The sequence below is a fragment of the Tarenaya hassleriana genome, unplaced genomic scaffold (assembly GCF_000463585.1).
Source record: "Tarenaya hassleriana unplaced genomic scaffold, ASM46358v1 Cleome30, whole genome shotgun sequence".
NCBI lineage: Eukaryota > Viridiplantae > Streptophyta > Magnoliopsida > Brassicales > Cleomaceae > Tarenaya > Tarenaya hassleriana.
This window is the reverse complement of record NW_010966178.1, coordinates 1,069,606-1,094,939: the sequence shown is the minus strand read 5'-3', so window position 1 is coordinate 1,094,939 and position 25,334 is coordinate 1,069,606. Positions and strand designations below refer to the sequence as shown.

General features: G+C 35.2%; 3 protein-coding genes and 1 pseudogene across 3 annotated transcripts; 2 read left to right on the top strand and 2 right to left on the bottom strand.

Moving 5' to 3' along the window:
* Positions 1–1,959: 1,959 nt before the first annotated feature.
* Positions 1,960–4,046, bottom strand: LOC104820377. Its single transcript, XM_010550798.1, has 2 exons — positions 3,768–4,046; positions 1,960–2,765 (listed from the first exon to the last, which is right to left on the bottom strand). Exons 1-2 carry the CDS (start codon positions 3,930–3,932, stop codon positions 2,196–2,198), a joined length of 735 nt encoding a protein of 244 aa, XP_010549100.1. The 5' UTR covers positions 3,933–4,046; the 3' UTR covers positions 1,960–2,195.
* A 10,767-nt stretch (positions 4,047–14,813) lies between these two features.
* On the top strand, positions 14,814–15,919 carry LOC104820445. The gene is made up of 2 exons (XM_010550889.1): positions 14,814–15,280; positions 15,400–15,919. Exons 1-2 carry the CDS (start codon positions 14,814–14,816, stop codon positions 15,917–15,919), a joined length of 987 nt encoding a protein of 328 aa, XP_010549191.1.
* Positions 15,920–16,066: 147 nt separating this feature from the next.
* Positions 16,067–20,857, bottom strand: LOC104820376 (annotated as a pseudogene).
* A 240-nt stretch (positions 20,858–21,097) lies between these two features.
* On the top strand, positions 21,098–23,951 carry LOC104820375 (uncharacterized PKHD-type hydroxylase At1g22950). Its single transcript, XM_010550797.1, has 9 exons — positions 21,098–21,634; positions 22,053–22,100; positions 22,246–22,422; positions 22,518–22,668; positions 22,766–22,852; positions 23,060–23,184; positions 23,277–23,395; positions 23,474–23,585; positions 23,685–23,951. The coding sequence occupies exons 1-9, from the start codon at positions 21,302–21,304 to the stop codon at positions 23,718–23,720; spliced, it is 1,188 nt and encodes a 395-aa protein (XP_010549099.1). The 5' UTR covers positions 21,098–21,301; the 3' UTR covers positions 23,721–23,951.
* The last annotated feature ends 1,383 nt before the right edge of the window (positions 23,952–25,334 follow it).

The following is a 25,334-nucleotide window of genomic DNA, read 5'->3' as shown; positions in this document are numbered from 1 at the left end:
TTAATTCCAGACTTTATGGATTTATTTATTCTATTCAGTTTTTTAAAGTGTTCTTAATGTGTTTGATCTTATTGGCCGCTTGATTGAATGAACTTAGGGTTTTAATTCGCATAGACATATATGATTCTAATCTAGAAATAACTCAATAAATAGAACAGGTATTGCATCGAGAGATGAATATTTTCCTAGGGATTATGATAGCGTTCGTTCATACATCCAGGATTTTAGACTATTAAATCGAGAGATTAATAAGATAAAGTCTGGATAGTGAAATTAGACTCGAGAGAGTAAATCTCTACTTTAGACGTTGAATTCCCTGAATTGGATTCATAAACCAGTGAGTTTGCATCTTTTGAAAGACCCTTGCATGTAAAGCAATCCTGAAGCCTGCAGTGTTCATCATTCATAGTTTACAACCGTTTTTATTGTTTGCTTTGCTACACACTCTTACACTCATATTATTTTCTCTAGTTTTAGACTTGGATTTGGATTTGATTTCTTTGTCTACTTTTGTCCATGTGTTCGACCCTAGCTACTATACACGATCCGTATATTTGCGGTATTTGTTGAGTTTAGAATACTATTACTTGATCGAATTTATACACCTAGATTCGCGACATCAGTCATGTTTAGATGCACATATTCTGTTACTAACATATTTGGACCTAGAATAAGCATAAGGCTTATTCATTAAGTTGTATTACTATACTATATATGAACTTGAAGAAATATGTTACATTGTAATACATGGAAGATAATACTCGCTTTAAGAGGACTTATCGCCATGATTAATGTATTATATTTCTTATAAGATGTATCCTTAATTGATATATATATATATATATATGAATCAAGTGAGAGAATGTTCGAATTATTACTAAGATTAGTGGTTTTAGTGGTTTTCCCACTTAAGTCTTAATAATTTCTCCACTAATACAAAATGGTAATAATTCATCCGTTAATGGTGCATTAAGTTCATAGTGGGAGTAATAAATCATTGATTTCTGATGGAGAAATCAGTATAAATAGATGCCTTAAAATCTCTAAACTAGCAAGCTTCTCCAGAAAAATACACCGTCGTATGAGTTTTGTAATAGTTTAGAAGTATCCAAAGACTATTGGAACAACAATCAATGACGGGAGGTATGAGTTTTATGATTCAGTTTTAATTTCCGCATGGATAACTTACATATATGTATTAAGTTATGCATATATATTAAGTTTAAAAAATAACAGGCTCATCTCATGCCATAGAGGCCACGACATTCTTCGAGCCGTGGGGATTCATTTTATGCCGTAGAGGTTCATATTCATGGTTGTAATGTTTCGTTTTCATTTTCTATCGTGCGGGGGGCGTATTAGAATATGTGGCTAAGGTTAATATAAATACGTTCTGTATACTTCATTTCATATTAATCAAAACAAAAAATCTTTTCCTTTCTCTCTTCTATAGAAAGTCTGACTATTCGAACATGAAATTTGGGACAAAAAGACTCCTATCATTTTCAATCAAAAATCATCCGGCCAACTCTAATTGGGTACCATCCGGTATAATGTTAATGATTTAATACAAAATTCTGTCTATCGATATCTAAAAAATTTAAATCCAAGTCCAAACGAAAATATATAAATGAATATACAGAACAAATATTCCATATATTAATATCGGTGGACATGGGCGGACCTACCTTGGGCATGCGCCCACATTTATTCAATTAAAAAAATTATATTTTTTAGAATTTTTATAAAATTTTAAATAAAATTGATTTTCTTAATAAAATTAAATTGATCCCTACCAAATTATACATAAATTATCATTGCTCCCGTTTATAAATTATTATTGGTAAATATCCTAAGGAAAGATGTCTACATTTTATAAATTAAAGCTTCATTTTCTACTTATCATCACAAACTTCCTCAGGGGTCTCTCTCTCTCTCATAATCGTTCGAAAACCAAAATAAAAAAATATATATATCATTATAACGGTAAAAACCAACCTTACAGATTAACCGGTTGGTTTTGTCAATTCACAAAACCGGTTAACTTCGGTTAACACCACGGTAATCGGTGTAAGAACAAAAACCCCACTTAACGAACTCTCACTCATCAAACACAGATTCATCTTACACATATATAATTCGATCGCTCATCCATAAAACTCCATAAACACGGAGAAGAGAGAAGAAGAATCATCTTACAGAGAATGAACCGCAGATTCGATTTCACCGCCCATCGACTCAGAATCTTCTCTGAACGATTGGCTATGGAGAAGCCGAGTGAAGCTCGTGGTCGTGTCGAGAAAATAGAGAACAGAGGACATGAGACAACAGCACAAGAACATGGGGATTGGTCCAAAGGTCCAGAGAAAGAGCGGGAACGATATATAGAAAGCACGTAACCCCACCGACCAGAAATAACTTCCCCTGTTCAAGTTTCTGGCAACGTACTCACAGTGTTCTTTCTTGCCCCTCGAGACGGGAACTGTCACCAAGAAGCTTACGTGTGCGTAGTACCTGATGGATTGGACGTTGCAGAGAAAGGCCACGAGGAAACAGACCAGGATTGTGAAGTTCTTGATCGATGTGAGGACCTGGCTTTTGTTGCCGTACACGATACTCGAGGCTGAGGATTTTGCACCCGAGGAGTTGCTGACGAAGACTCCGATGATCGAACAGAGAGTGATTGCTGTCGTGGCCAAAAGGGTCGACGCCATTATGTTGTTTCGGATTGTCTGGACGGCCAATGTACCATTCTTCAGCGGATCCTGCAATTGCATAAGGGAGAAACTATATCCATGAATGAACAATTTATTATGCAGTAAAAGTAAACAAATCTTGGAGCCAGAAACACTTTTAATGCTAATCACAAGTGGTCAAATGCAAACCAAATCAGGCAAAGGCCCTTATATGCTTCTCCATGAATCAGAAAAAAAAAACAAGTACTCTCTTGATCATAGATATAGAGCTTCCATGGGAAAAAAGAAGCAAAAGCCACATAAAAGAAAGGCTTAATTTGATAAAAGGACAATCTCTTTATTGATTCATGTCTGAGAAACTTCCACATTAACTTCTGACAATTCCAGCTTTCCTCAATCTTGAACAGAAAAGTGTCACGCACTTTTTCGGGACGGGAAAAAATGGCGTGCGGCAGTTCGGTACCGAGGTTTCTCGACCTCCCGTCTGACCCCGTGACAAAAGAGCATTACAGATTACAGTAAGGTTTTCTTTTTCTAAAGAGGGTCCGGAATTTTCAGAGAACTGAGCGTGAAAGATGCTTCTACTACTTCTGCAGATTAACTAAAACTTAGAGTTCTTTATGATCTCGTCCTTACAAATCAACACTGCTTAATTCTTCTGATACAATATGTTTGATTCATCTAAACTGTGAATGAATATACTCAGTTAAATCTCCAAAACCTCAGAAGAATCATGAAAAGAAGCCACTCCATGAACCCAAGTTTCTATTTTGGAGAAATTCTCCGGAGAAAGCAGAACAAAATCTTGTTCCTAGAATCTAAATCCACCATTATCATCCCCTTAAACCCCTGGAATAATGAACGGAACAACTCCGTAAACAAAGACTGGGCGGAGTTTCGGATAAAACCTCTAAAGTCTCGGAAGGGTAAGCAAAAGTTTCCTCCTTTAGGCCGAAATTCCAACAATTTCGCCTACAGAAACCCTAATTCCGAATCTCCAGCTCAGAATCAGAAAACCCATCGCGAAAGTAAGCGTCATTATCGACGCAACAAAAGGGGAAAGAAACGTACGGTCATCATGGAGAATACCCATTGGCGGCGAGACTCGGCGTTGAGGGCGATGACGGTGAGCTTCGGACGGCGAAATACGGCGGAGACGAGCCACGCGTGATAAGCCGCCATTATCACCAGCCCCAAAGGAACCAGAACCAGATCCAAGTATTCCTCTTTCAACATTGAGATCCTCCTCCTCCGTCTTCTTCCCGCGCTTCCGATCGATCTCCTTGTGTTTTGTCTCTCTCTGTGTTCGTGTCGTTGTCGGAAGGGAGGAGGGAGATTGCCAGATAGATATCGCGTAGGAAAGCAACGAGAAAGAAGCCTCCGGGAATATGACTAAAGCAGGTGGAGCCGGCGGCGTGAGTGCATGACACGTGTCGGCATCCTTAACGAATTTTATTTTAATTATCTTTTAAAAACGTGCGAATTAATTATTATGTAACAGTAACATTTATTGGAGATTGATGCGCGGTGTGATCGTACTCCTCTATTTCTGAATTTCTGATAGCTGATATGATCTATGATATGAATTATAATACAATACATTATAAAAAAAAATGTTACTATACAGTTGAATTTTGTGGACAGGATATAATCTAAAATTTATTTTTCACGATTCATTTGAACTGAAACTATTTATTGATATAGAATATAAAAATCACATTTTATACTTGTAAAAAAAATTAAATTGATAAAATTTCATCAATACAAGTTTATCTGTATAAATTAATATTTTTCTGAAATGAATCAAATACAATTTAAAAGATGAAACTCTATAAAAAAGTACCAGTATTAATATCAAAAAAATATAATAAATATATAAAACTTTGTTAATTATCCATTGTTGACCGCAGTGGTTTGAGTCGAAAATCTCTCCATTTGGCATTCGAATGTCACCCAAAAGTACTATCATACTATTTTCAGCATGCACAATAATCGAGAAAAACTATTATCATCGTGACCAATAATAAAATTTTATCGAAACAAAGTTTAAGGTTTTTAGTTTGGTGTGTGTATTGTACGTATGACCAGTATGATCAATGTAATTTATGTGTGATTAGTATAAATTTTTATACGGTATGATCAATATAACTTCTATATACATGTTGTGATTACCAATATAAAATTATCTTTAGAATAATTTCAAGTCAAAACAGAAAACCTCTATGTACACATTATGATGTTTATACAAACATTATCCATAAATGTTACAAGTTATATGGTTATCCTATTGGTTACAAAGGACCTGTTCCATATTCTACTCTTAAACATTAATATTATGGTTCAGATCAAACCGTCATACTTGGATTAAACCATCAAATCGTCTAACTTTATTAAATTTAATTAATTCATCCCTTTAAAATTATAATCATATTAATAATCATCAAATATAACAAATATTTAAGTTTAAAATAATCCTAACGTTCTTATTCGATCACTCTGTGATAATGAATGTTATTTCAATGAAACCCTAAAATTTTAATAGAGTTTTTTTAATACATTGGATGAAAATTATTTATGTTCCACGATTTTAGATCATATGAATTTTGATAAAAAAATACTGTAAATATATTCTACTATGCACCACATTAAATCTTTAAAACTTAATTTAGACATACTTATTTTAATCCAAACCATCAAATCATCATATTCAGATTAAACCGTCAAATTCTATTGAATTTAATTAATTTATCCCTATAAAATTATAAGTATATTAATAATCATCCAATATAACAAGTATTTTAAGTTTAAAATAATTCTAACACTCTTATTATATCACTCTTTTTTTTATTATAACAATGCATATTGTTCCAGCAAAACCCTAAAATTTTAGTAGAGTTTTTGAAACATATTGGATGAAGATAACTTATATTAAAAGATTTTTAATCACATGAATTTCGATTAAAAAAACACAGTGAATATAGTCTACTAACCCTTATATATACATCATATTAAATCTTTAAAATTTAATTTAGACCTACTTTTTTCGAGTCAAATCGTCAGGCCATTGGTCAAACCGTCAACCCTAAACTTTAAACTCTACACTTAAAACCCTAAATACTAAATCTAACCCGAAATCCAACTCTAAACCCTAAATTTCAAACCGTCAAACAACTTGGGTCAAACCATCATGCACTTGAGTCGAACCATCAAATTTTTATGAATTTAATTTAATTAGGAAAAATTCCTAAAAAAAATCTCAAATTCTTTAAAATCTTCCATAGAAGAAAATCCCCAATTAAAAATTTGACAAATATATTCCCCAATGCATAAATTGAACAGAATAAGACGACGTTAATGTGTCGTTTAATAAATCTGATGTGGCATCCCGTATTCGCCACATCATTTACACATAAATGCCACGAAAAAAATTATGACAAATCACCAAATCTTGAATCCGATTTAACATAAACCGGATTTTGTTCTATTTTTATAACCCTAATTTCTTTCTTTTACCCATCTCCTCTCATCTGCACCCTCATTTGAAACGACGTCTGTCGAAGCCTGCGCAGGAGAAAACAGAAGAAATCATGTTTGGAATTTTCGTATGTTTAGTTTTTGTTGAGATCATGATGTTATTAGTATATTTACATTTAGATTTAGTTGAGATTGTTGAGGGACATAGGAAATGAATCGATAGATTTTGGTTTGAAGAAATGGAGGAAGTTCATTTAGGGTTAGAAAAACTGACGTCGGATATTGAAAAATACAAGGCCGAGATGCAAACTTTGATGGCAGAGATGAAAGTGATCTATGTAAAAAAGTTAGTATATGACTAAACTCATTTTTTACAGCATTTAACAAACCCTATTGAACGATGGTAAAAGTTTTATTTTTTGGTATGAGAGAAAGAATAGACATACACTCTTGCTAAATCAACGTGAAAGCGCAGTCCATTCTCGATAACCATGGTCACGAGAGAACGATTTCTGGCAAAAAATTCTCAGTTTTGTTTGGATAACCGGGTATCTTGGATCGAGGTCCAGACTAATATCGGATTCGAGAGTAAACTATGTGATTGAAATTACATTCTTCTCTCTAACTTGATACTCGAACTCGAGGTGGGATAGATCTCTGCATTTTCCTTAAAACACCAAAGCCATTGGGTTAACTTCTAAATATAGTGAATTTTCTCTTCGCAATGCACAATTGATTTTTCTGGGTTGATGATGAAACTGTTTTCTGAATTTATAGCAGCAACTAACACCACCTTGGCTAGGGACATTATAAAAAATACCATTACTTTGCTATTTTGACTTCAACATATACTTTTCTCCAACTGTGACCATGTGACTCATATGATCCGAAATATAGTGTGGTCACATATTGATCTCATTGCTCATAACGTTAAATTTATGATGTTGTAATCAAATGATTAGTAAGATATACAATGTATGAACATAATGAATTAGTGTGATCACCATAAATTTAACGTTATAATCAATAAAATCAAAATGTGATCACACTGTATTTTGGGTCACATGGATCACATGATCATAGTTGGAGAGGAATATGTATTGAAGTAAAAATAATAAAGTAAATGTATTTTTGATATAATGTCCCTTGGCTATGACCCTCTTGTGTAGTAGATGCTCGTTTCATAGGTTTCGAATGTGCAAACATGTCCAACCATCTCGAAAACTGAAAGAACAATCGTCCCTCTCTTCGTCTAACCCAAATCGACATATGATAGAAGCCCCATTTTCGAACTCTAAAATCCGGGGATATCCTCTAAACACTATAAATACGGTGTAAACAACAGAGATTTGTCATCTATCTCAAATTTTGGGAAAGAAAACTCCCTGTACAGTACTGATTATATCTTCCAAAAGGTTGGAAGAATACTGGCAGAAAAGAGACGTCTTTGACATGCAACTTATTCGACGGCGGGATCGGATGGCGAGGCCGGCGACGGAGAGAACCGCGACAAAGGAGATCGTCGGGAGAAAGGGTGACGTAAAAAAAAAGAGGGAGAGTAATGTGGTTTTTTGTTTAAACCAGATGCTATTCAATAGGTTAAATGTTATCATTATTTCACGCCTCGGTTTGTCAAAATTTTTTACTGACTTCCTACGTGTAAATGACGTGGTGAATACGGAATGCCAACTAGGCTACATAATTTCTTTTTTCTTTTTCTTTTTAAATTCCCTCTCCTCTCCGGTCACATGGGGATAATTTTGGCCAATTTGGTTGTATTAACAAAAAAAATATCGGTCATTTTACACTTGAAAACTATGGAATGCAAAGGATTTAAAAATAAAGACCAATACGAAGAAGAGCCCATATTAATTTAAAAATTTTTTCCGTTTTTTTTTTCTGAAGGTGGGAGACAATTATAAGTAGGGGTGTAAAACGGACTCGCTCGACCCAGTCCAACCCGATTTATCCCGATCTGGAAAAGCTTTAGCCCAACTCAGTCCTAACCCATTTTTTAGCGAGTCAAAAATATATCAATCCACTCATACAGTGGCGGATCCAGAAAATTTTTTCAGCGGAGGCAATGAAACAATAATAATATAAATATATATATATAATAAAATTTTAATAAAAAATATCATCTAAAAAATGTTTAGCTTCAACAATTGAATTCTATGATTTCTTATTTTTTAAAATATATTTATATAATTCTATTTATAACTGTTTAAAATATATATTTTTTATAAAATAAACTAGACAATAACTCAAAAATTAAAAATTTAATGTATTACCGGTTGAATTTTTTTTAGTAAATTATCGGTTGAACTTTTACCACTATATTAAGATATTATTACAAAAAAAAATTTAAAAGTTTATTTATTGTTTTCCTTATCAAATCAAATAAAAATTAAATAAATATATAAATATATATAGATAAATTTATCAATATAATAAATATATAAAAATTACTCTTTTTCAAATTCGATAAATGTTGGTTGATCGTATCTTTCATTATAGTTCAAACAAATAAAAATAATAAAGATTATTTAAATTCATAGTTTTTATAAATATTTATTTTTAGTTTTAGTTTTAATTTGATTATAATTGAATTGATAATATTTTTTATTTAATTAAAAAAATAAAAAATTTGAAAATAGAAGATAACGAAGAAAACGAGAAAAAAATAAAATACAATTTTTTTTTATTTGATCTGTTAACTAACATCACAAAATACATTAAAAAATAAAAATGATGGGGTCCACAATAAATTTCAATGGGGGCATTATTACATTTTTTAAATTTTATTAAATTATATAACTAATGTTCTTAAAAGAAAAAAAACAGTGGGGGCCAGTACCCCCACTTCTTCTAACGTAGATCCGCCCTTGCACGGTTGCACCCATATCATCTTAGTCCACAAACCAAACGAGTCGGCCCGTGAGCCAGCTCGGCTCGTGACGAGTTGGCTCATTTGGCCCAGTTTTTTCTGGGCTCATATTTGAGTCCGACTCGAAAAAATATGGGTCGGTTCGTGAGTCAGCCCGCGATCCACAGTTCATTTTACACCCCTAATTATAAGCCTTGCTAATATACGATGGACATTTTGGTTCGGTTCTTCGAAATTGAATATAATCGAACCGAAAAATATGATATTTTTTTCGATCCGAACCGTTATAAATTCTCGAACAATATTATTTTTAGAAAACTAAATTTTTTGAAACCGAAGCGAATTTTAAAAAATCCGGAAAACCGAATTTTTTAAAAGGAAATCTATCTTTTTCTAATAAAAACCTAACCGAACCGAACATAATATAAAAATCAATTAATACCTACTTTTGTAAAATCGAAAAAACCAAACCGATACATTTCTGTTCGCAACCCGAACTGATTCCTAAAACGTCCACCCAACTTGCTATAAATTAAAAAATATATTCCACGGACTCAGATATATCTGTAAGTTTTATTTATTGTGCAGCCAATTAATTAAAAGAAAAAGCATATTACAGGCCATTGTATTATGTTTATTACTATTTTGTTATTTATTATACGCTTAATTAATATACCTATTGATACATAGGCCTTTTTGGATTTTTTAATATTCCATTTGGTTTCGAAAATTTTTAAACGGTTCAATGGAGACATAAAGCCAACTAATTACCACCAATCCAACTGCTCTCGTCTATTAAAATAAAGATAGATTTTTTGTTTGACTATATATATATATATATATATCCCCTCCACAATCACATATATGACACAAAGGAAAAGAGATTGGCTGCGAAAATAGGGGGGAGGAGGAGAATCCATGATCCCAGAAGCTCGGCAATGGAGATGGAGCCGGTGAAGTTACCGTTTTACCCTCACCCTCTGACCCTCGCGAGGCATGGAAGATACGAATGCAACGCCTGCTCCTTTCACATGAGTGGCGAAGAAGGCACTCCTTTCTATTTGTGCAGACAGTACTCATTGGCAGGGCCGGCTTAAAGGAGGTGCAATTTAGCACAGGGCCCCCCAATTTAGGTGGGCCCCATAGTTAAAAAATATTTTAGTCTTAATGAATTAATATTTCTTAATATAAATTTAATAAATAATGAAAATCAGATTTTATTGAGTCTTTTTTCCTTCAAATTAGGTGGAGAATATCTTTATAATATTTATTATTAAGAATTCTAACTTTTTAGTCGTTTATGAACGTTACGATATTATATTTTTAATTAATAATTTTAATTTTTTGTCTATAAATACAAAGTGAATCTACCTAATCTTGCATTATCTATTTCTAAAGCTTCATAACAAAATCATTCTCATACTTCTCATTGGTTTACACTTTTTATTATGCGAACATCACAATTAAGGTAATATATTTATTTTTAGTTTTTTTTTATATTTTCAACAAATATTATCAATGTTTATTTTTCTAATGATAACATTATTATTGCATTGCAGATTTGTTATTCTTTAACAAAAAGATAAAGTTTATTTGGATCACATTAAGTTGATTCATAAATTTCCAGGTTTTTTCGTTCTCTTATTTTTTTTAAATTTTTTAAAAATGTATTTAATTATGTCATCTGGAATTAGAAAATATGAATCTAGATGTGAAAAACGTAAGAAAAAAAGAAGAGTTGAAGAGTTGATTCAATCTCAAAAAGGAGCTCTTGATAAATTTATCATGAAAGAATCACAAACTTCTACTCAAAATAAAAGTGAATGTTCTAATAATATAGTAGATATAAATGAAAGTGATAGTATTAGTGATGGTAATGATATACAAAATGAAAAAAATATTTTTGAAGAGAATGATATGTTTAATACTTTTGATCTAAAAAATGTGGAGAAGGTAAGTCATCTGAATCTAACGATATGCTTGATATTTTTTATCCAATAAATTGGGATATTCTTGATTCTAAAATGATTGATATTTTGATAGAAAATGGTCCTAAACGGGACATGTCAATTGAAAAAGGTAAAAAAGATAAATATTCTAGACGGTTTTCTTCAACGTGTTATACAAGAATTTTACCAAACGGTGAAAAATATAATAGGGATTGGCTTGTATATTCGAAAGAACTTGACAAAGTTTTTTGTTTTTGTTGCAAAATATTTAAAAAAAAAATATTGGAAAAGGTCAATTAGCAAATGAATGTTTTGGAGATTGGACACATATTATTATTAGACTTAAAGAACATGAAATGAGTGTAGAATATTTAAAAAATCTGACAACTTGGTATGATTTGCGTTTACGATTCCAAAAGAATCAAACTATTGATAAAGTAGCTCGTACACAACTTATGAAAGAAAAAGATCATTGAAAAAATGTTATTTTTAGAATTATTTCAGTTGTAAAATTCCTTGCAAAACATAATTTAGCATTTCGTGGTACTAATGAGAAACTGTTTGAAAATAGTAATGGAATTTTTTTAGGGTTGATTGAAATGTTGAATGAATTTGATCCAATTGTTCAAGAACATGTTAGACGTATAACGGATGATAAAATTCATCATCATTATTTTGGTCATAATATTCAAAATGAATTAATACTTTTACTTGCTTCTACAATTAAGAAAGAGATAATAAAGAATATAAAACAAGCAAAATATTTTTCCGTAATACTTGATTGTACTCCAGATGTTAGTCACCAAGAACAAATGTCTTTGATACTCAGGTATGTAGATGTCTCTTCTAATCCCATTAATATTGAAGAATCATTTTTAGGATTTCTAAATGTGAATGATACAAGTGGTCAAGGACTTTTTGATGTGTTACAAGATGAAATAAAATTACTTGATCTTGATATAGATAACATAAGAGGACAAAGTTATGATAATGGATCAAATATGAAAGGAAAAAATCAAGGTGTACAAAAAAAACTTTTAGACATGAATCCTAGAGCTTTTTATACTCTGTGTGGATCTCATAGTCTAAATTTAACATTATGTGATATGGCTAATAGTTGTAGTAAATCTAAAGATTTTTTTGGAGTCATACAACGTATCTATACAATTTTTGCCAATTCTACTAAAAGGTGGCAAATTTTGAAAGATAATGTAAAAGGTTTATCTTTGAAACCATTGTCTTCAACTCGTTGGGAAAGTCGTGTTGAAAGTGTTAAAGCCATCAGATTTCAAATTTCGGAGATAAGAGAAGCTTTGCTTGAAGTATCTGAAAATGATAATGATTCTAAAATAAGAAGTGAAGCTAAGTCTTTAGCTATAAATGAACTTTGGTGATTTTGAGTTTTTGGTGGCAATAGTTATTTGGTTTGAAATATTAAACACAGTTAATTTGGTTAGTAAACATTTACAATCAAGTGATATGTGTATTGATGTTGCTATTGAAAAGATAAAAGGTTTGATTTGTTTTTTTTTAAATTACCGAGAAACTGGTTTTCTAGTGCTTTAGAAACTGCTAAAATTATTGCCATGGAAATAGATGTAGATCCTGTGTTTCCAAAAAGACATGAAATTAAAAGAAAACGATATTCAGATGAAAGTTTAAATAATGAATCGTCGATTATTTCATTTTCTTCCGAAGAACTATTTAGGGTCAACTATTTTTTATATATTATTGATCAAGCAATTAGTTCATTTAATAAAAGATTTGAACAATATAAAAAATAGAAAAAATGACATTTTTCTACATGAATTTATCAAAATGTGACGTTTTTCTACACGAATTTTAATTTGACAAATGTCTACACCCAATTAACAAATTTTCCAAATTCATACACGAATTATCCAATTTTACTGCAATTACCTACACAGTCTGAAATTATCCATTAATTGTTGACGTGGAAGGCAGCGTGGCGGCTGACGTGGCATGCCATGTAGGTTTTTTTGCCATGTCAACATGAATTAAAAAATAAAAAAATTAAAAAAAAACTTTCCCTAAGAATAAAAAATAAAAAAATACATATATATACATATATATATTTATGTATTTGTTGTATATAAATTTAAATTTTGTACATGTGTATATTCATATATATATATATATATATATTTGTATGTATATAAATTTAAATTTTGTATAAATTTTTAAAAATATATATTGTATAAATTTAAATTTTATACAAATATATATATATATACATACAAATATATTTATTTTTATTTTTTATTTTTTTTAATTCGTGCTGACATGGTAAAAAATTCCACGTGGCATGCCACGTCAGTCGCCACATGGCCTTCCACGTCAGCAATTAATGGATAATTTCGGACTGTGTAGTTAATTGCAATAAAATTAGATAATTCGTGTATGGATTTGGAAAATTTGTTAATTGGGTATAGACATTTGTCAAATTAAAAATTCGTATAGGAAAACGTCACATTTTGATAAATTCGTATAGGAAAATGTCATTTTTCCTAAAAAATATGAAAATATATTTGGTTTTTTATTTACTCCAGAAAAGTTATATTCTTTTGATGATTCAAATTTGAAATCATGTTGTAATGCATTTGAGACAGCTCTTAGAAAAGATGAAGACTCTGATATTGATGGAAACGAACTATATATAGAGTTGAAATTATTAAAAGAATTTTTGCCTAAAGAAATTATGAAACCTATCGATGTTTTAAATTTTTTAAAACGTATGGATTGTTTTCCTAATGTGATGATTGCTTATAGAATTTTACTAACTGTTCCCGTGACTATCGCTTTTGCAGAAAGAAGTTTTTCAAAATTGAAGTTATTGAAGTCATATTTACGTTCTACGATGTCCCAGGAAAGGCTTAATGGATTATCATTAATCGCAATAGAGAACAGTTTTTTAGAGAAGATCAATTATGAAGACCTAGTAGATATTTTTGCTTCAAATAAAGTTAAAAGAATGATGTTATTTAAGTGAAAAATGATACAATTATGTTATTTTTGATAAATTTTTATTTTGTAAATTACAATTGTTTATATTAATATTTTAATACAATTCATAATTAAATTATATTTAAATATTTGACTTTTAAATTTTTTTATATAAAAATAAATATTTTTGTACAGGGCCCCGTAAATGTTTGAGACGGCTCTGCTCATTGGCATTCCACAAGGAATGCGCCGAGGCTTCAGAGCCGTTGGATCATCCTTATCATCCGAGGCACAATCTCGATCTCATCACTACAAGTATATATCTTTCGAACCAACGAGGACTGCAACTGGTGTCACAGACGCATCGGTATGAGGTTTTTTTTGGTAAGAATCGGTATGAGGTTTTATCAATGTCTCATCTGTGATTTCAGACAGCACATCTTCTGCGCTAGCCAGAAGCCGCAATTACAAATGAAAATGTCAAGACCTGGGATTTTTCTTATCACTGTTATTGATAATCACTAAAATATATATTTTTCTATGTGCATTCTTTTTTTTTTTATAATCGGGTGATCTCAAGCCCAAATGCTCAGACGAATCCTGATCCACGCGCACGTTCTACGTGCATACTTGGTGTATGTATACATATATAGACAATATATATGCTATGTTCCAAAGTCATATACTCCCTGACCAACTCAAAAGATACAAAAAACAAATCTGGTAAAAATGTCCGTCGAAGATGTGATTCGATCTATTCCCTGAGAATCCTTCTTCACTTGCAATGCCTGTGGGATCTCCCGTCATCATTTCCCTGTATGTACGTGTCTCCCCTGCGATTACATGGTCCATAAAGAGTGTCTCGACTTGCCACGTGTCATAAGGATCTCCCGCCACGAACACCGCATCTCGTGGGCTCCTTCTCTTCCTCTTGCGACGGAGCAATGGGTTTGCCGGAGTTGTCATATAGGGGTCGACGGCAGGTACAGAGCCTTTTCCAGCACTAAGGATTGTGGCTATGTTGCCCATTCGTTATGTGCAACGAGTAAAGATGTGTGGGACCGGGAAGAACTCGAGGGTGTACCCGAAGAAGAGTTGGAAGATATCGAGCCCTTCGAGGTCATAGGGGAAGGACTGATACGCCATTTCAGCCATGACCATCACCATCTCAGATCCTTCACTACTGCTGAAGAACGCCTGATTGCTTGGGACGCAATCAATCGATGTCAGGCTTGTCTGCTTCCAATCTGTTCCAGCGATTGCGGGTTCTATCTCCACGAAGAATGCGCCAACCTTCCTCGGAAAAAAAGGCATGGATCACATCCACACCTTGTTCTGCAAGCTGGAGATATCTCTTTCGATGGTGGCAAATAGAGAGGCATTTATCGTTGTCTTGTCATGTTTGTTCTCGCTTCTCTTGCGGGTTCAGGTACGTGTGCCACAAGGAAAGTTTCACTCGAGATCACGTCGATTTACGTCTGCCCTCGACTTTTGAGGACGCTTTTCCTCATTTCATAATGGACGTACGTTGCGCTCCGATCTTCGAGCCCTTGAATCACAAGGGTCATGACCATCCATTGTTCTTTAATTCCCGACAAGGGTACAACGCAATCACATGTGGAGCATGCAGAAAGAAACCGTATTTCGTCCTCAAGTGCTTTTTCCGTTGGGACACTGAAGAATGCGGCTTCCATCTGTGTTACAAATGCGCAACTCTACCGGATACCGCGAGGTACAAGTTTGACAGACATCTACTCACCCTTTGTTGTGGAGAAGAAGCGAGTGGTGCGAAATCTGTGAGGCGGAGATGGATCCGACATCATGGTTCTACACATAAGAGGAGTGCGTTCATGCAGATTGTGTATTGGGAAGCTACCCGTATGCCAAGACAGGTCGATGCGTTAAAACTTATTATGATGAGGAGTTTGATATTGTCGCCAACAGCGTGAGTAGGTATCGTCCATTGTGCCACAACTGTAGCCGCCACTGCCCAGATGCTCTCGCTTTCAAGCGCCACAATCGTTTCTTCTGTTCCCTCCGCTGTGCTGATACAAAGACCTAGAGTTTTGTTAATGTTTTCAATCTGAACAACACTCTTGTAATAACGAGCTTTTGGGTTCAGAAACAAGAGAACAGAGAAAAAGGTGACTTGGTGTTATGGTCTTCCTTCTTCACTATTTTGTTGCCCATTGACCAAAAAAAAAGGGAAAGCAGAGAATGGGATCGAGTCTTTATAACAGTTAGAGAACTAAGAAGGAATACATACAACCAAACAGGAACCAGAGAGAGAGAGAGCTTCACGTGTTCTTCCCAGAGGTTCTGCCTCTGCCCAGAGAAGTGAAACTCAATCTGAGAATATCAGATCGATTTGTGAATAGTTTGAATATATATCATTCCAGGAATTGGTAGATGTTGTTAGGGGTTTTGATATGAAAAGGAAGGAGGGACTTTTACCTGATTATTGGCTTTCCCTTTGGAACTGGTACAGCGGCTGATGATGATATACACGGTTCAGGTGCAGCAAGCTCAGGCGGCTTCATCACCATTGAAACACAGTGCAAAAAGTTTTGAATGGACGCAACGAGAAGAAATCACCAAAATCAAGAAAAGGTTTGAAGGAACAGACCTCTAATTCGTCGAGGGCTCCATTGGAAGAACAGGCGATATTGCTAGATGTTTCTCCTTCAGCTACTACATCATTTCCTACAGAAGAAGACACCAACTGGTTGCTCTTTGAGCCATCGTCTTTCACGTGGATGTCAAAATCAAAATCATCTTCAAGTTCCTCAACTTCTTGGAGAATCGCTTGATTCAATACATATGACTCTGACATTATCTTCTCAAATGTCAGACTCTCTTTTTCCACTGAGCTTGTTCTGCCAAGATTAGACTCAGATACAACTTCACTAGATGGCTCATCCTTTACCGACCCATCATTACTCTCACTGACCCAAACTGAATTATCGATGCTTTTTGAGTCTCCTAAGCCATCTGACACATTAGTCTCGATCTTTTGGATTGCCGGGTCTTCTAACCTGTTTCCAGCAGAAGGGACACCTTCATTTGTTTCACCTTGACTTAGAGCAATGTGCTTAGCGGTTCTTGATTGACCGTCACTACAATCATCCACTCGTGATCTCTTGTTTTTGCCGTCAGAATTACCTTCTGGGCTTTTGTCCTGTCCATTAAAAATGGAAGCCTTCTGTTCTAAGGCTTTTCTACTGTCCCAAGTTGATTTAGCAGGTCTTGGAGGCCGAACCCCACCCAGGAAGACAAAGTTAGGTATGTTCTTGCATTTCACATGTGACACACAGATCTCCATCCCAGGCTTCCAAAAATTGTACATATTGACAGATCTCTTAAAATCCTCAACCGTCAACCTAATATCGAATTGTCCACCTTCATTTGATGAGGCCCCTTGTGCTCGTTGTAAACCCATGAAGTAACAACAATGGGAAGATCGGGATTTGTCTTGAAATTCACCGGGATGGGGATGGGGGTGGCACTGAAGCATATTATAAGTGTGTCTCTCAATCTAGATTTGGAAAAAGAAGCATAGCATTATTAGTAAAATTCACATTCCATGGTCGGGTAAGAAAGCCAAAAAGCACGGAGAAAACCATCAACATGCAGAAGTGAATATTCATTCACCTTCAGAACCAGTAGACGAATGCGTGATTCAACCCACCCTTTCCAATTTCTCAAATCATCATCATTTTCAGCAGAAATATCTATCTGTAGATAATTCTTGTATGCTTCAAAGAACAGATACGGCTCAAAAAGGGTAATCCCAGTCAGCCTTGTTTGCCTCCATGGCCTGCAGACAAAACCAATCAAGAAGTGAAGAGAATCACAATCATATCTTCCAGACACTGCACTGAAATCGTTATCATTCGAAGGATTATATAAAATATAAAACAGAATTCAAAAGAACCATACCTCGCATATTTCATTACCCCTCTGAAATTCCTCCATCATTATATGTAAAGTACTTGTGGAGACATTATAGCTAGAATTCATACATGGATATGCAGGAGTTGTTATAGGCATCAAATGTGACCTATCCTTCGGATTTCTTCTGGGTTCCCACACTTGAAGACCAAGAGATCCTTCTTCAATGGCACAAAGCATCACGGGATTTGGCCAACGCCACTGTGTATAAACTCTAAAAAAGCGAGAAACTAACATGTTGGGAAGTGCATTAGGATATAGCTGGCATATGCGAGCTACAAGCAATGCCCAATTTATGCCACCAAGGAATCCAGAAACGTGCCACATACGAGAAGAAACCACTACCAGGGAATGATGGGAATGGACATAACAATAAATATGAAAAAAAGGGAATCCAATGATGGGAATGGACATAACAATAAATATGAAAGAAAACGGTATCCACACATTTGAATAAACACCACGCCGTTTGGCCCAAAACCTCATGCATCTTAAAGTTGTGCGGAAACTCTGCAGAAATCATGAGAACATTAAAGTTCAAGACATACAAATATCAAAGTAAAACTATGGAAACCTTCGAAGAAAATATTGAATTAAGCAATGAACATATATACCTGTATGTTTGGTACCAAACGCAAAATTTGGTCGGTAACCCTGCAACCATTAAGACTTCGAACTGTCTGTTCATCGAGTCTTGTGAAACGTCTAAGTCCTGTATTAGCATCAGCATGTTGAGAATGATCGTTTCAAAACTTTATGCAGCTATCACTCAATTAGAATAATCAATCAAAGATCGGTATAACGCTGTATCAGTATGTCCAATACATGCAATACAACCAAACTGTCCTCTAGATGAAAACACATGAACAAAACAATAAGGTACCTGGTTTCCTTTGAAGAGGAATATGGGTATTTACATAGAAAACATATTTGATTAAAGTTCTTCTCAAAATCAACACTTACTTCAGGGATAACCCAAAGAGAGAGCCTGGCATAAAGAAGATCTATAGAAACACCATTAAACTTGAATTTCATCACTGGGACATGGGCATCGGGAACAGAGTGCAGTTCTGAGACTTCAGGCATCTCTGAGAGCATCTTATGAAGCTCACCAAAGAAGTCCTCCTATGCTCAAACCATACAAAGCTCATCAAATTATAAAACATTTGAGGAACAAAAGTAGCTGAGCAACACATAAGGCAGATTGAGACCGGACCTCCCGTGTTGCATGTCTGGGTCCCACACATAGAGTATCTATATCAGCACCGGGTCCATGAACCTGTTATCATACAAAATAAAAAGATATGCTCAGGATGGAGCATAACAATGTTTGAGAAAGAAAAAAAAACATTAATAAAAAAAAGATCAGAAAGGAAAAGGATAAATATTTATCCAGGACCACCACCTTGACGTGAGGCTTTCCCTTCAGACCAAACAACTTGAAAGCAAGAATAATTCACAAAACCTCATTCTGTACCAATGTAGTATCCCAGTACAAAAATTGCATAGTTGAGAAGCACAAATCCATCCCACAAGTTTGCATCTTTCTTTCATCAGATATTCCAAAATGTCAAAGCAACACAAACTATAATTCTTTATCGTACCCCAAGCCGATAAGAACCAAAAGTAAAAATCTTTGCATTTGCTTCTTGAACCAGCTGCTCATTCAGTCCCTTTGCACGACTAGTTGCTTTAATCCAACTCTTCACAATCTGTGTTGGATACCATCAGAGGATTCAATCAGCATCAGAAAATAGCACATTCTCCTCAGCTCACACAACTATATTTATGGTAAGCAGCAATCAAATTCATTTGCTACTCTAACTACAGTCTATATATTGCCCACTTCAAATATATTTTGGGAAGCTAAGCAACTCAACAAATGATAAAGAACCTCTAGACAATATTAAGCATAGAAACTGAAGATTTTGAACTAAAACAAGAGGGTAAAGCAGAGACTAAAACCTGGTCTAGTCTCCCCAGAATTTCCTCCCTGCTCATAGCCTCTTCCTTGCTCTCATATAATCCGACATCTTGCAGATACTGCACACAACAAACACAAACACACGACCGAATTCAGGATTGGACCCGAGACCGGTATTAAGGAAACGATAAATGGAGGTACAATCAACGATGCTAACCTTCTCAAGCTCCCGAGTTTTTATGACATCATACTCAGCCGGTCCACCCCAAGAAATCGGTTCCGTTATTCCATATCTCTTCAAATTGTTTTGGTCACTCCCCATGGAACCGAACCTTTCCACAATCTCTTTTTTCTCTCCCTAAACTCTAAATTCACTCTTTTCGAACACTTTTTTTTCTTCTCTTTTCCTGGTTTGCAATCAAACAAATCTACTATGAGGCTTGAGGCATATAACTCAAAGCCACATTCACTGAATTTTTTTCCTCCCGGAAGCACACAGTGTATCAATCAAAATGGAAATGTAAAATCAAGAAACTGTTTATTTTACAGGGTACTGGCATGTATAACAAAGGAAAAGTGACGAAGCTGAAAACTTTTGATTCAACTCTCATAAACACGGTAAAGAGCAGAAAATTACAAAGCCAACAACGATTTGGGACTGTATCCGGAGCCTGGAATGAAACAAAACCCTAAACCTAAGCCCAAATCAAAAAACACGAATATAAACAAACAACATAAGCGATCGACCAACTGGACAAAATTCATACACTTTTTGACCTCCTCGCGTCATATCTCCACGCCGGAGACAGAAAAGCTCGTTGATTTCTCTCCCCTGATGAGAGAAGAACCTCAGGACCCAGAAATCGGGAAAACATTAAAGAATTTGAACAGATTGGAGACTGTATTGACACAAAATTCGATTCAGAACTCGAAGTATGTATATGGATGCTTCTGGTGATGTTCATGGGCAAATTGCCAAATACCTTTCTCTTTTTATTTTCGCTTCGCTCGATTTTCGGTTCTCCGTTGCCGTTTTATTCTCTCCATCCGAACAATCCGAAAATACCGGTTCGGTTCGGTTTAGTCCGATTTGTGTGGTTGATTGTAAACCGAATTTCTTGTTTGGAACTTTTATGGGCCGGGCGTTTTTTTGCAGTATAAATGGGCCAAGAGGTTACCCTGCAGTCACGTGGTCGACACGCGCTCCCAGATCGCGTGCGAGGGAATACACTGTTCGTATAGTTAAAAAAAAACTTTCTTGGGGAAACAGTGAACGCTGAAGAAACCCTAACTTCAACGGAAACCCAAAATCAAAGTACCCAAATCGAGAGGAAAACGAAGAAGAAGAAGCTTGATTTTGATTCTCTGCGAAATTCTGGATCTTTGGCTCATCGGAATGCAGTGTTCGGATACCTAGTCTTCATCTGAATTCCCTGTCTGGAGTGACACACGATCAATGTCCGGTGACCGACGGGAAGGTTCGCAAGAGATGGTAGGGGACAGTAACGGGGCTGTTGTCGGTGGCGGAGCTCCTCTGCATCCTCCAGCGGCCCCGTCTCCGGTGGTCGCAGCGGTTACGGTGGTGCCAAGCCAGAGGCTGAGGCTGAACCCTAACAAGGAGCACAGGCCCGACAGTTACGAGGATCTGCAGCTAGATTTCAGTTCCTGCATTTATAGTTCTCTGGAGAAGTACTTGCCTCCGGGCATGCTTGGATCGAAGAGGGACGACAAGGTGAAGTTCATGACGGACATTCTGCTCAAGTACCTTCCCCATGGAGAACGTTCCAGAGTAATACTCCTTCCAGTTTCGATCCATTTCTCCAATTCCATCTCTTTTTTTTTGACACATTGACTGAAATGGTAATTGCTTGGGAAGCTCGGAATACTGGATTGCATGGATTCTATGGCGATTCGTGCCAGTTTCACGTATCTTTACTGTCTTAAGATCACGATATTTGTCACGTTTGTACAGATCAGTATGACCTCGAGCTTTTGGTGTTTCAAAAGGGTCCTGCTTTTGTTTGGTGTTTTTTCAGAAGCATATCTTGTTTGGATAATGAACACGTTGCATGTAAAAAACTCTTTTTTCCTGTTTGTGATCCTCGAGATTTATATCTGCTGAAACTGTCCATTGATAAATTCTTGTTGAATATCATTGCAAGGCTCAGAATTGTTCAAAGTTGTTTCATTTCCATGACATGTTTCAGGCTCAAAGGCATAGAGAATACAGACAGAAGATTATATCAAATTATCAGGTAAGAAGCCTTGCGCTTTGCTGTTTTCCCTATTCTGTTACTTTGTTAGCCCGAGATTCACTTTGGTTAGCATTCATCTCGTCTAGACGCTTTCTTAGATCTTCTACTTGCAAGGAAAAGTCAATGAAAATGTTTTCCTTTTCAGCCACTTCACAGGGAGTTGTATACTCTTCATCCCACATTCTTTTTCCTTCCGTCTTTCCTGAAGGCGATCAATGAAAATACAGAGGAAAGCTTCAGAAGCATAATTTCTGAACCATCTCCTGGGGTGTTTGTGTTCGAAATGCTCCAGCCTAGCTTTTGTGAGATGATGCTGTCTGAGGTAATTCCCATCCTCCCACACATGGTGAAACGTTTACTCTCTGTTTTCTTTATTCCTTTTACATCTTGTTTACGTGCGGCTGATTTACTTATCAGGTGGAAAATTTTGAAAAATGGGTTAACGAAGCGAAATTTCGGATCATGAGACCAAACACAATGAATAAATACGGGGCTGTGCTTGATGACTTTGGCCTGGAAAGCATGCTAGAAAAACTCATGGAGGGTTTTATTCGTCCTATTTCCAAAGGCAATATACATTACATAAATGACTAGAGTTTATTCAAAAACCATTTAATATGTTCAGAAGAGCTATAAGTAGCTACTTGTCCTTCGTGGTTGTGCAGTATTCTTCCCTGAAGTGGGTGGAGCGACTTTGGATTCTCACCATGGCTTTGTTGTTGAATATGGCCAAGATAGGGATGTTGACTTGGGTAAGCCCTTGCGGTTTCTTGCTTTTACTTTGAACTAATGAGTCGATATAGTTTTTTACATGAACTCACTAGCTGGTCTAGATGCAAAAAATATCCGTTGATTCTGAGCCACGGTGAGATTGTAAAAAAAAATATCGTGGGAGATAACAGAGTTCTTCAATAGCAACATGAAACTAATTAGATGTCAGCAATCTTTTACATCTGCAGGCTTTCACGTGGATGATTCAGAAGTAACATTGAATGTTTGCTTGGGCAAAGAATTTGTGGGAGGGGAGTTATTTTTCCGAGGCACACGTTGTGAGAAACATGTGAATACGAGAACAAAGTCAGAGGTATGCTAGTCCTTTTGAGGAGCTTTCTTCCTATGTTAAAATGCCATAATTGTGACTGTGCTAATTTAAGCAACTAGTTTTCATGAAAGCAGGAAATCTTTGATTATTGTCATGTACCGGGACAAGCTGTACTCCACCGTGGCCGCCACCGCCATGGAGCAAGAGCTACGACATCTGGTCATCGGGTCAATATGCTTCTTTGGTGCAGAAGGTAATAGAGAAGCTTTGACCTCGGAATATCATGCCATTCGACATTGCTATTGAATCCTTTATGCTTTGTTCCGTGCAGTTCGGTATTCAGGGAGATGAAAAACTATCAGAAGGAATTCTCGAGCTGGTGTGGAGAGTGCTTACATGAGAAGAAAGAGAAGCAACGCCAATCTATTGCCGCCAAAAAAATGGTAAAATCATTTGATAACCTTGAAGCTTATTATTCGACAAAGTGCTTCTGCTATAAGGGTAATTATTACATATGCCCCTTTTATTGATTTTTGTTTCAGGAACTTCTTAGAACAGAGAGTAAAACCAAAACTTGATCATATGCAACTGGAACTTACATGGGGTTTGATTTACAATCTGTGGTTCATTCAACCCCAAGTGTTGAACTTTGATGTTATGTAGAGATTTACTTGAGGTAAAAAAAGTAAAACTCTCTCTCTCCATGTATTTGTTTTCTTACCATTTGTACATGACAACGCCTCAAAACCTTTTTTTTTTACATGTATGATGTTGATCTAATCGGTTTGTTTGGTCGGTCTCTTGTTTGATTTTGTTGTTTACTTCAATCGCAGTTTTGCAGTCGTTCTTGATTAGCGATTGCGGTTGCGGTTTCTAGCGGTTGAAAAATAGATGTGCGGTTAATCGGTAATTAGGTTAGGTTAAGATATTATAGAGATGTACACAGTTTTAAAAGTGTTCACAGCCGGACTACGGTAACCATGTTAAGTAGGAGCGGGTGAATAATTTGCGGTTTGCCTTTTTGAGTTTTTTTTTTATATATAAAATGTATCTTTTCAAATTGGGTTTTTTATGAATGAATTTGTTTTTTTTTAATTGGGTTTTCTTATATAAAATGTATCTTTTAAAGGTTTTGAATTTGTAGCCCACAAAAGTTGTGAGCGATTTATTACTTGGGTTTGTAATATTACGTTTCACAAAAAATGTCCACTTCTTTTCTTTTCTTTTTTCCTTTTTCACGAAAATGTGAAAGTAGTATTCTTTTGCAACAAAAGAAAAATGAGCAAGTTTGTGTAATGTATCTTTATTTAATAAATAATTAAAAATACCCATTGAAAATCAAATTAATTACAAACTCAATCCATGAGGACTTTATTTAATAAGAAACGATGATTAGGAGGGAGGGATCACAACTATCGCACGTTATTGTAATAATTGGTGCGTTTTAATAATTAATATAACAACGGGACGTGAGAATAAAATAAATCAAAGTGTTCATTTATGTCATCTTCCTACATGACAAGACAAACCGTAATGTTTCTTAAAACAGTTTAACAGAAAAATATTCTGCATGTACCCACCGTTGACCTTGCAATTAAGGTTCATGAATCATAATGAGTTTGCTCCTTATATGCCATTATACGCAAATGTGAATTTTTGCTCTAAGATCTCTCTATACTATGATTATATTACATCAAATCATAACATGTTGTAATGAATCAAATAAAAAATTGGCTCTTTAAGATTTGTTACAAGAAAATCCGGAAGAAAATAAAACATAGAACGTAACTATTTTGGTGGGTTGATTTTGTTGTTTCCTTTCTGTGTATCACGTTTTGATATTGTTGCATATATCGTTTAAATGGAAAATGTAGGATCTTTTTATGGGGATTTGTTGTTGGAGATTTAGCAATTTCGTTCTCTTGTCATCAAAGATTTGGTGTTTTTCTTTAGGAGAAGGTTTATATATCCGCAAAAACATTTACTATTCAACAACTCAATAATTTATTTGTTTGTATGTATTAGGGGTGTCAAAAAAGCCCGAGGCCCGATACCCGGTCCGAATCCGTCCGTAAAATTTACGGGTTCGGGCTTCACAAATCAAGGCCCGTTCGTTCGTCGGGCCGGGCCGGCCCGACCGGAAAATTACAGGCCAAAAGCGGGTTCGGGTCGGGCCGGCCCGACTCGGCCCG

Excerpts from the sequence above, each read along its gene's own strand:
- LOC104820445 (XM_010550889.1), top strand. The coding sequence starts at position 14,814 with ATGGTCCATAAAGAGTGTCTCGACTTGCCACGTGTCATAAGGATCTCC. Across the intron at positions 15,281-15,399 it reads AACCTTCCTCGGAAAAAAAG|GTACGTGTGCCACAAGGAAA; the intron begins GCATGGATCACA and ends TTGCGGGTTCAG.
- LOC104820377 (XM_010550798.1), bottom strand. The coding sequence starts at position 3,932 with ATGTTGAAAGAGGAATACTTGGATCTGGTTCTGGTTCCTTTGGGGCTG. Across the intron at positions 2,766-3,767 it reads GGGTATTCTCCATGATGACC|GATCCGCTGAAGAATGGTAC; the intron begins GTACGTTTCTTT and ends ATGCAATTGCAG.
- LOC104820375 (XM_010550797.1), top strand. The coding sequence starts at position 21,302 with ATGTCCGGTGACCGACGGGAAGGTTCGCAAGAGATGGTAGGGGACAGT. Across the intron at positions 22,101-22,245 it reads AGATTATATCAAATTATCAG|CCACTTCACAGGGAGTTGTA; the intron begins GTAAGAAGCCTT and ends TTTCCTTTTCAG. Across the intron at positions 23,586-23,684 it reads CTATTGCCGCCAAAAAAATG|GAACTTCTTAGAACAGAGAG; the intron begins GTAAAATCATTT and ends TTTTTGTTTCAG.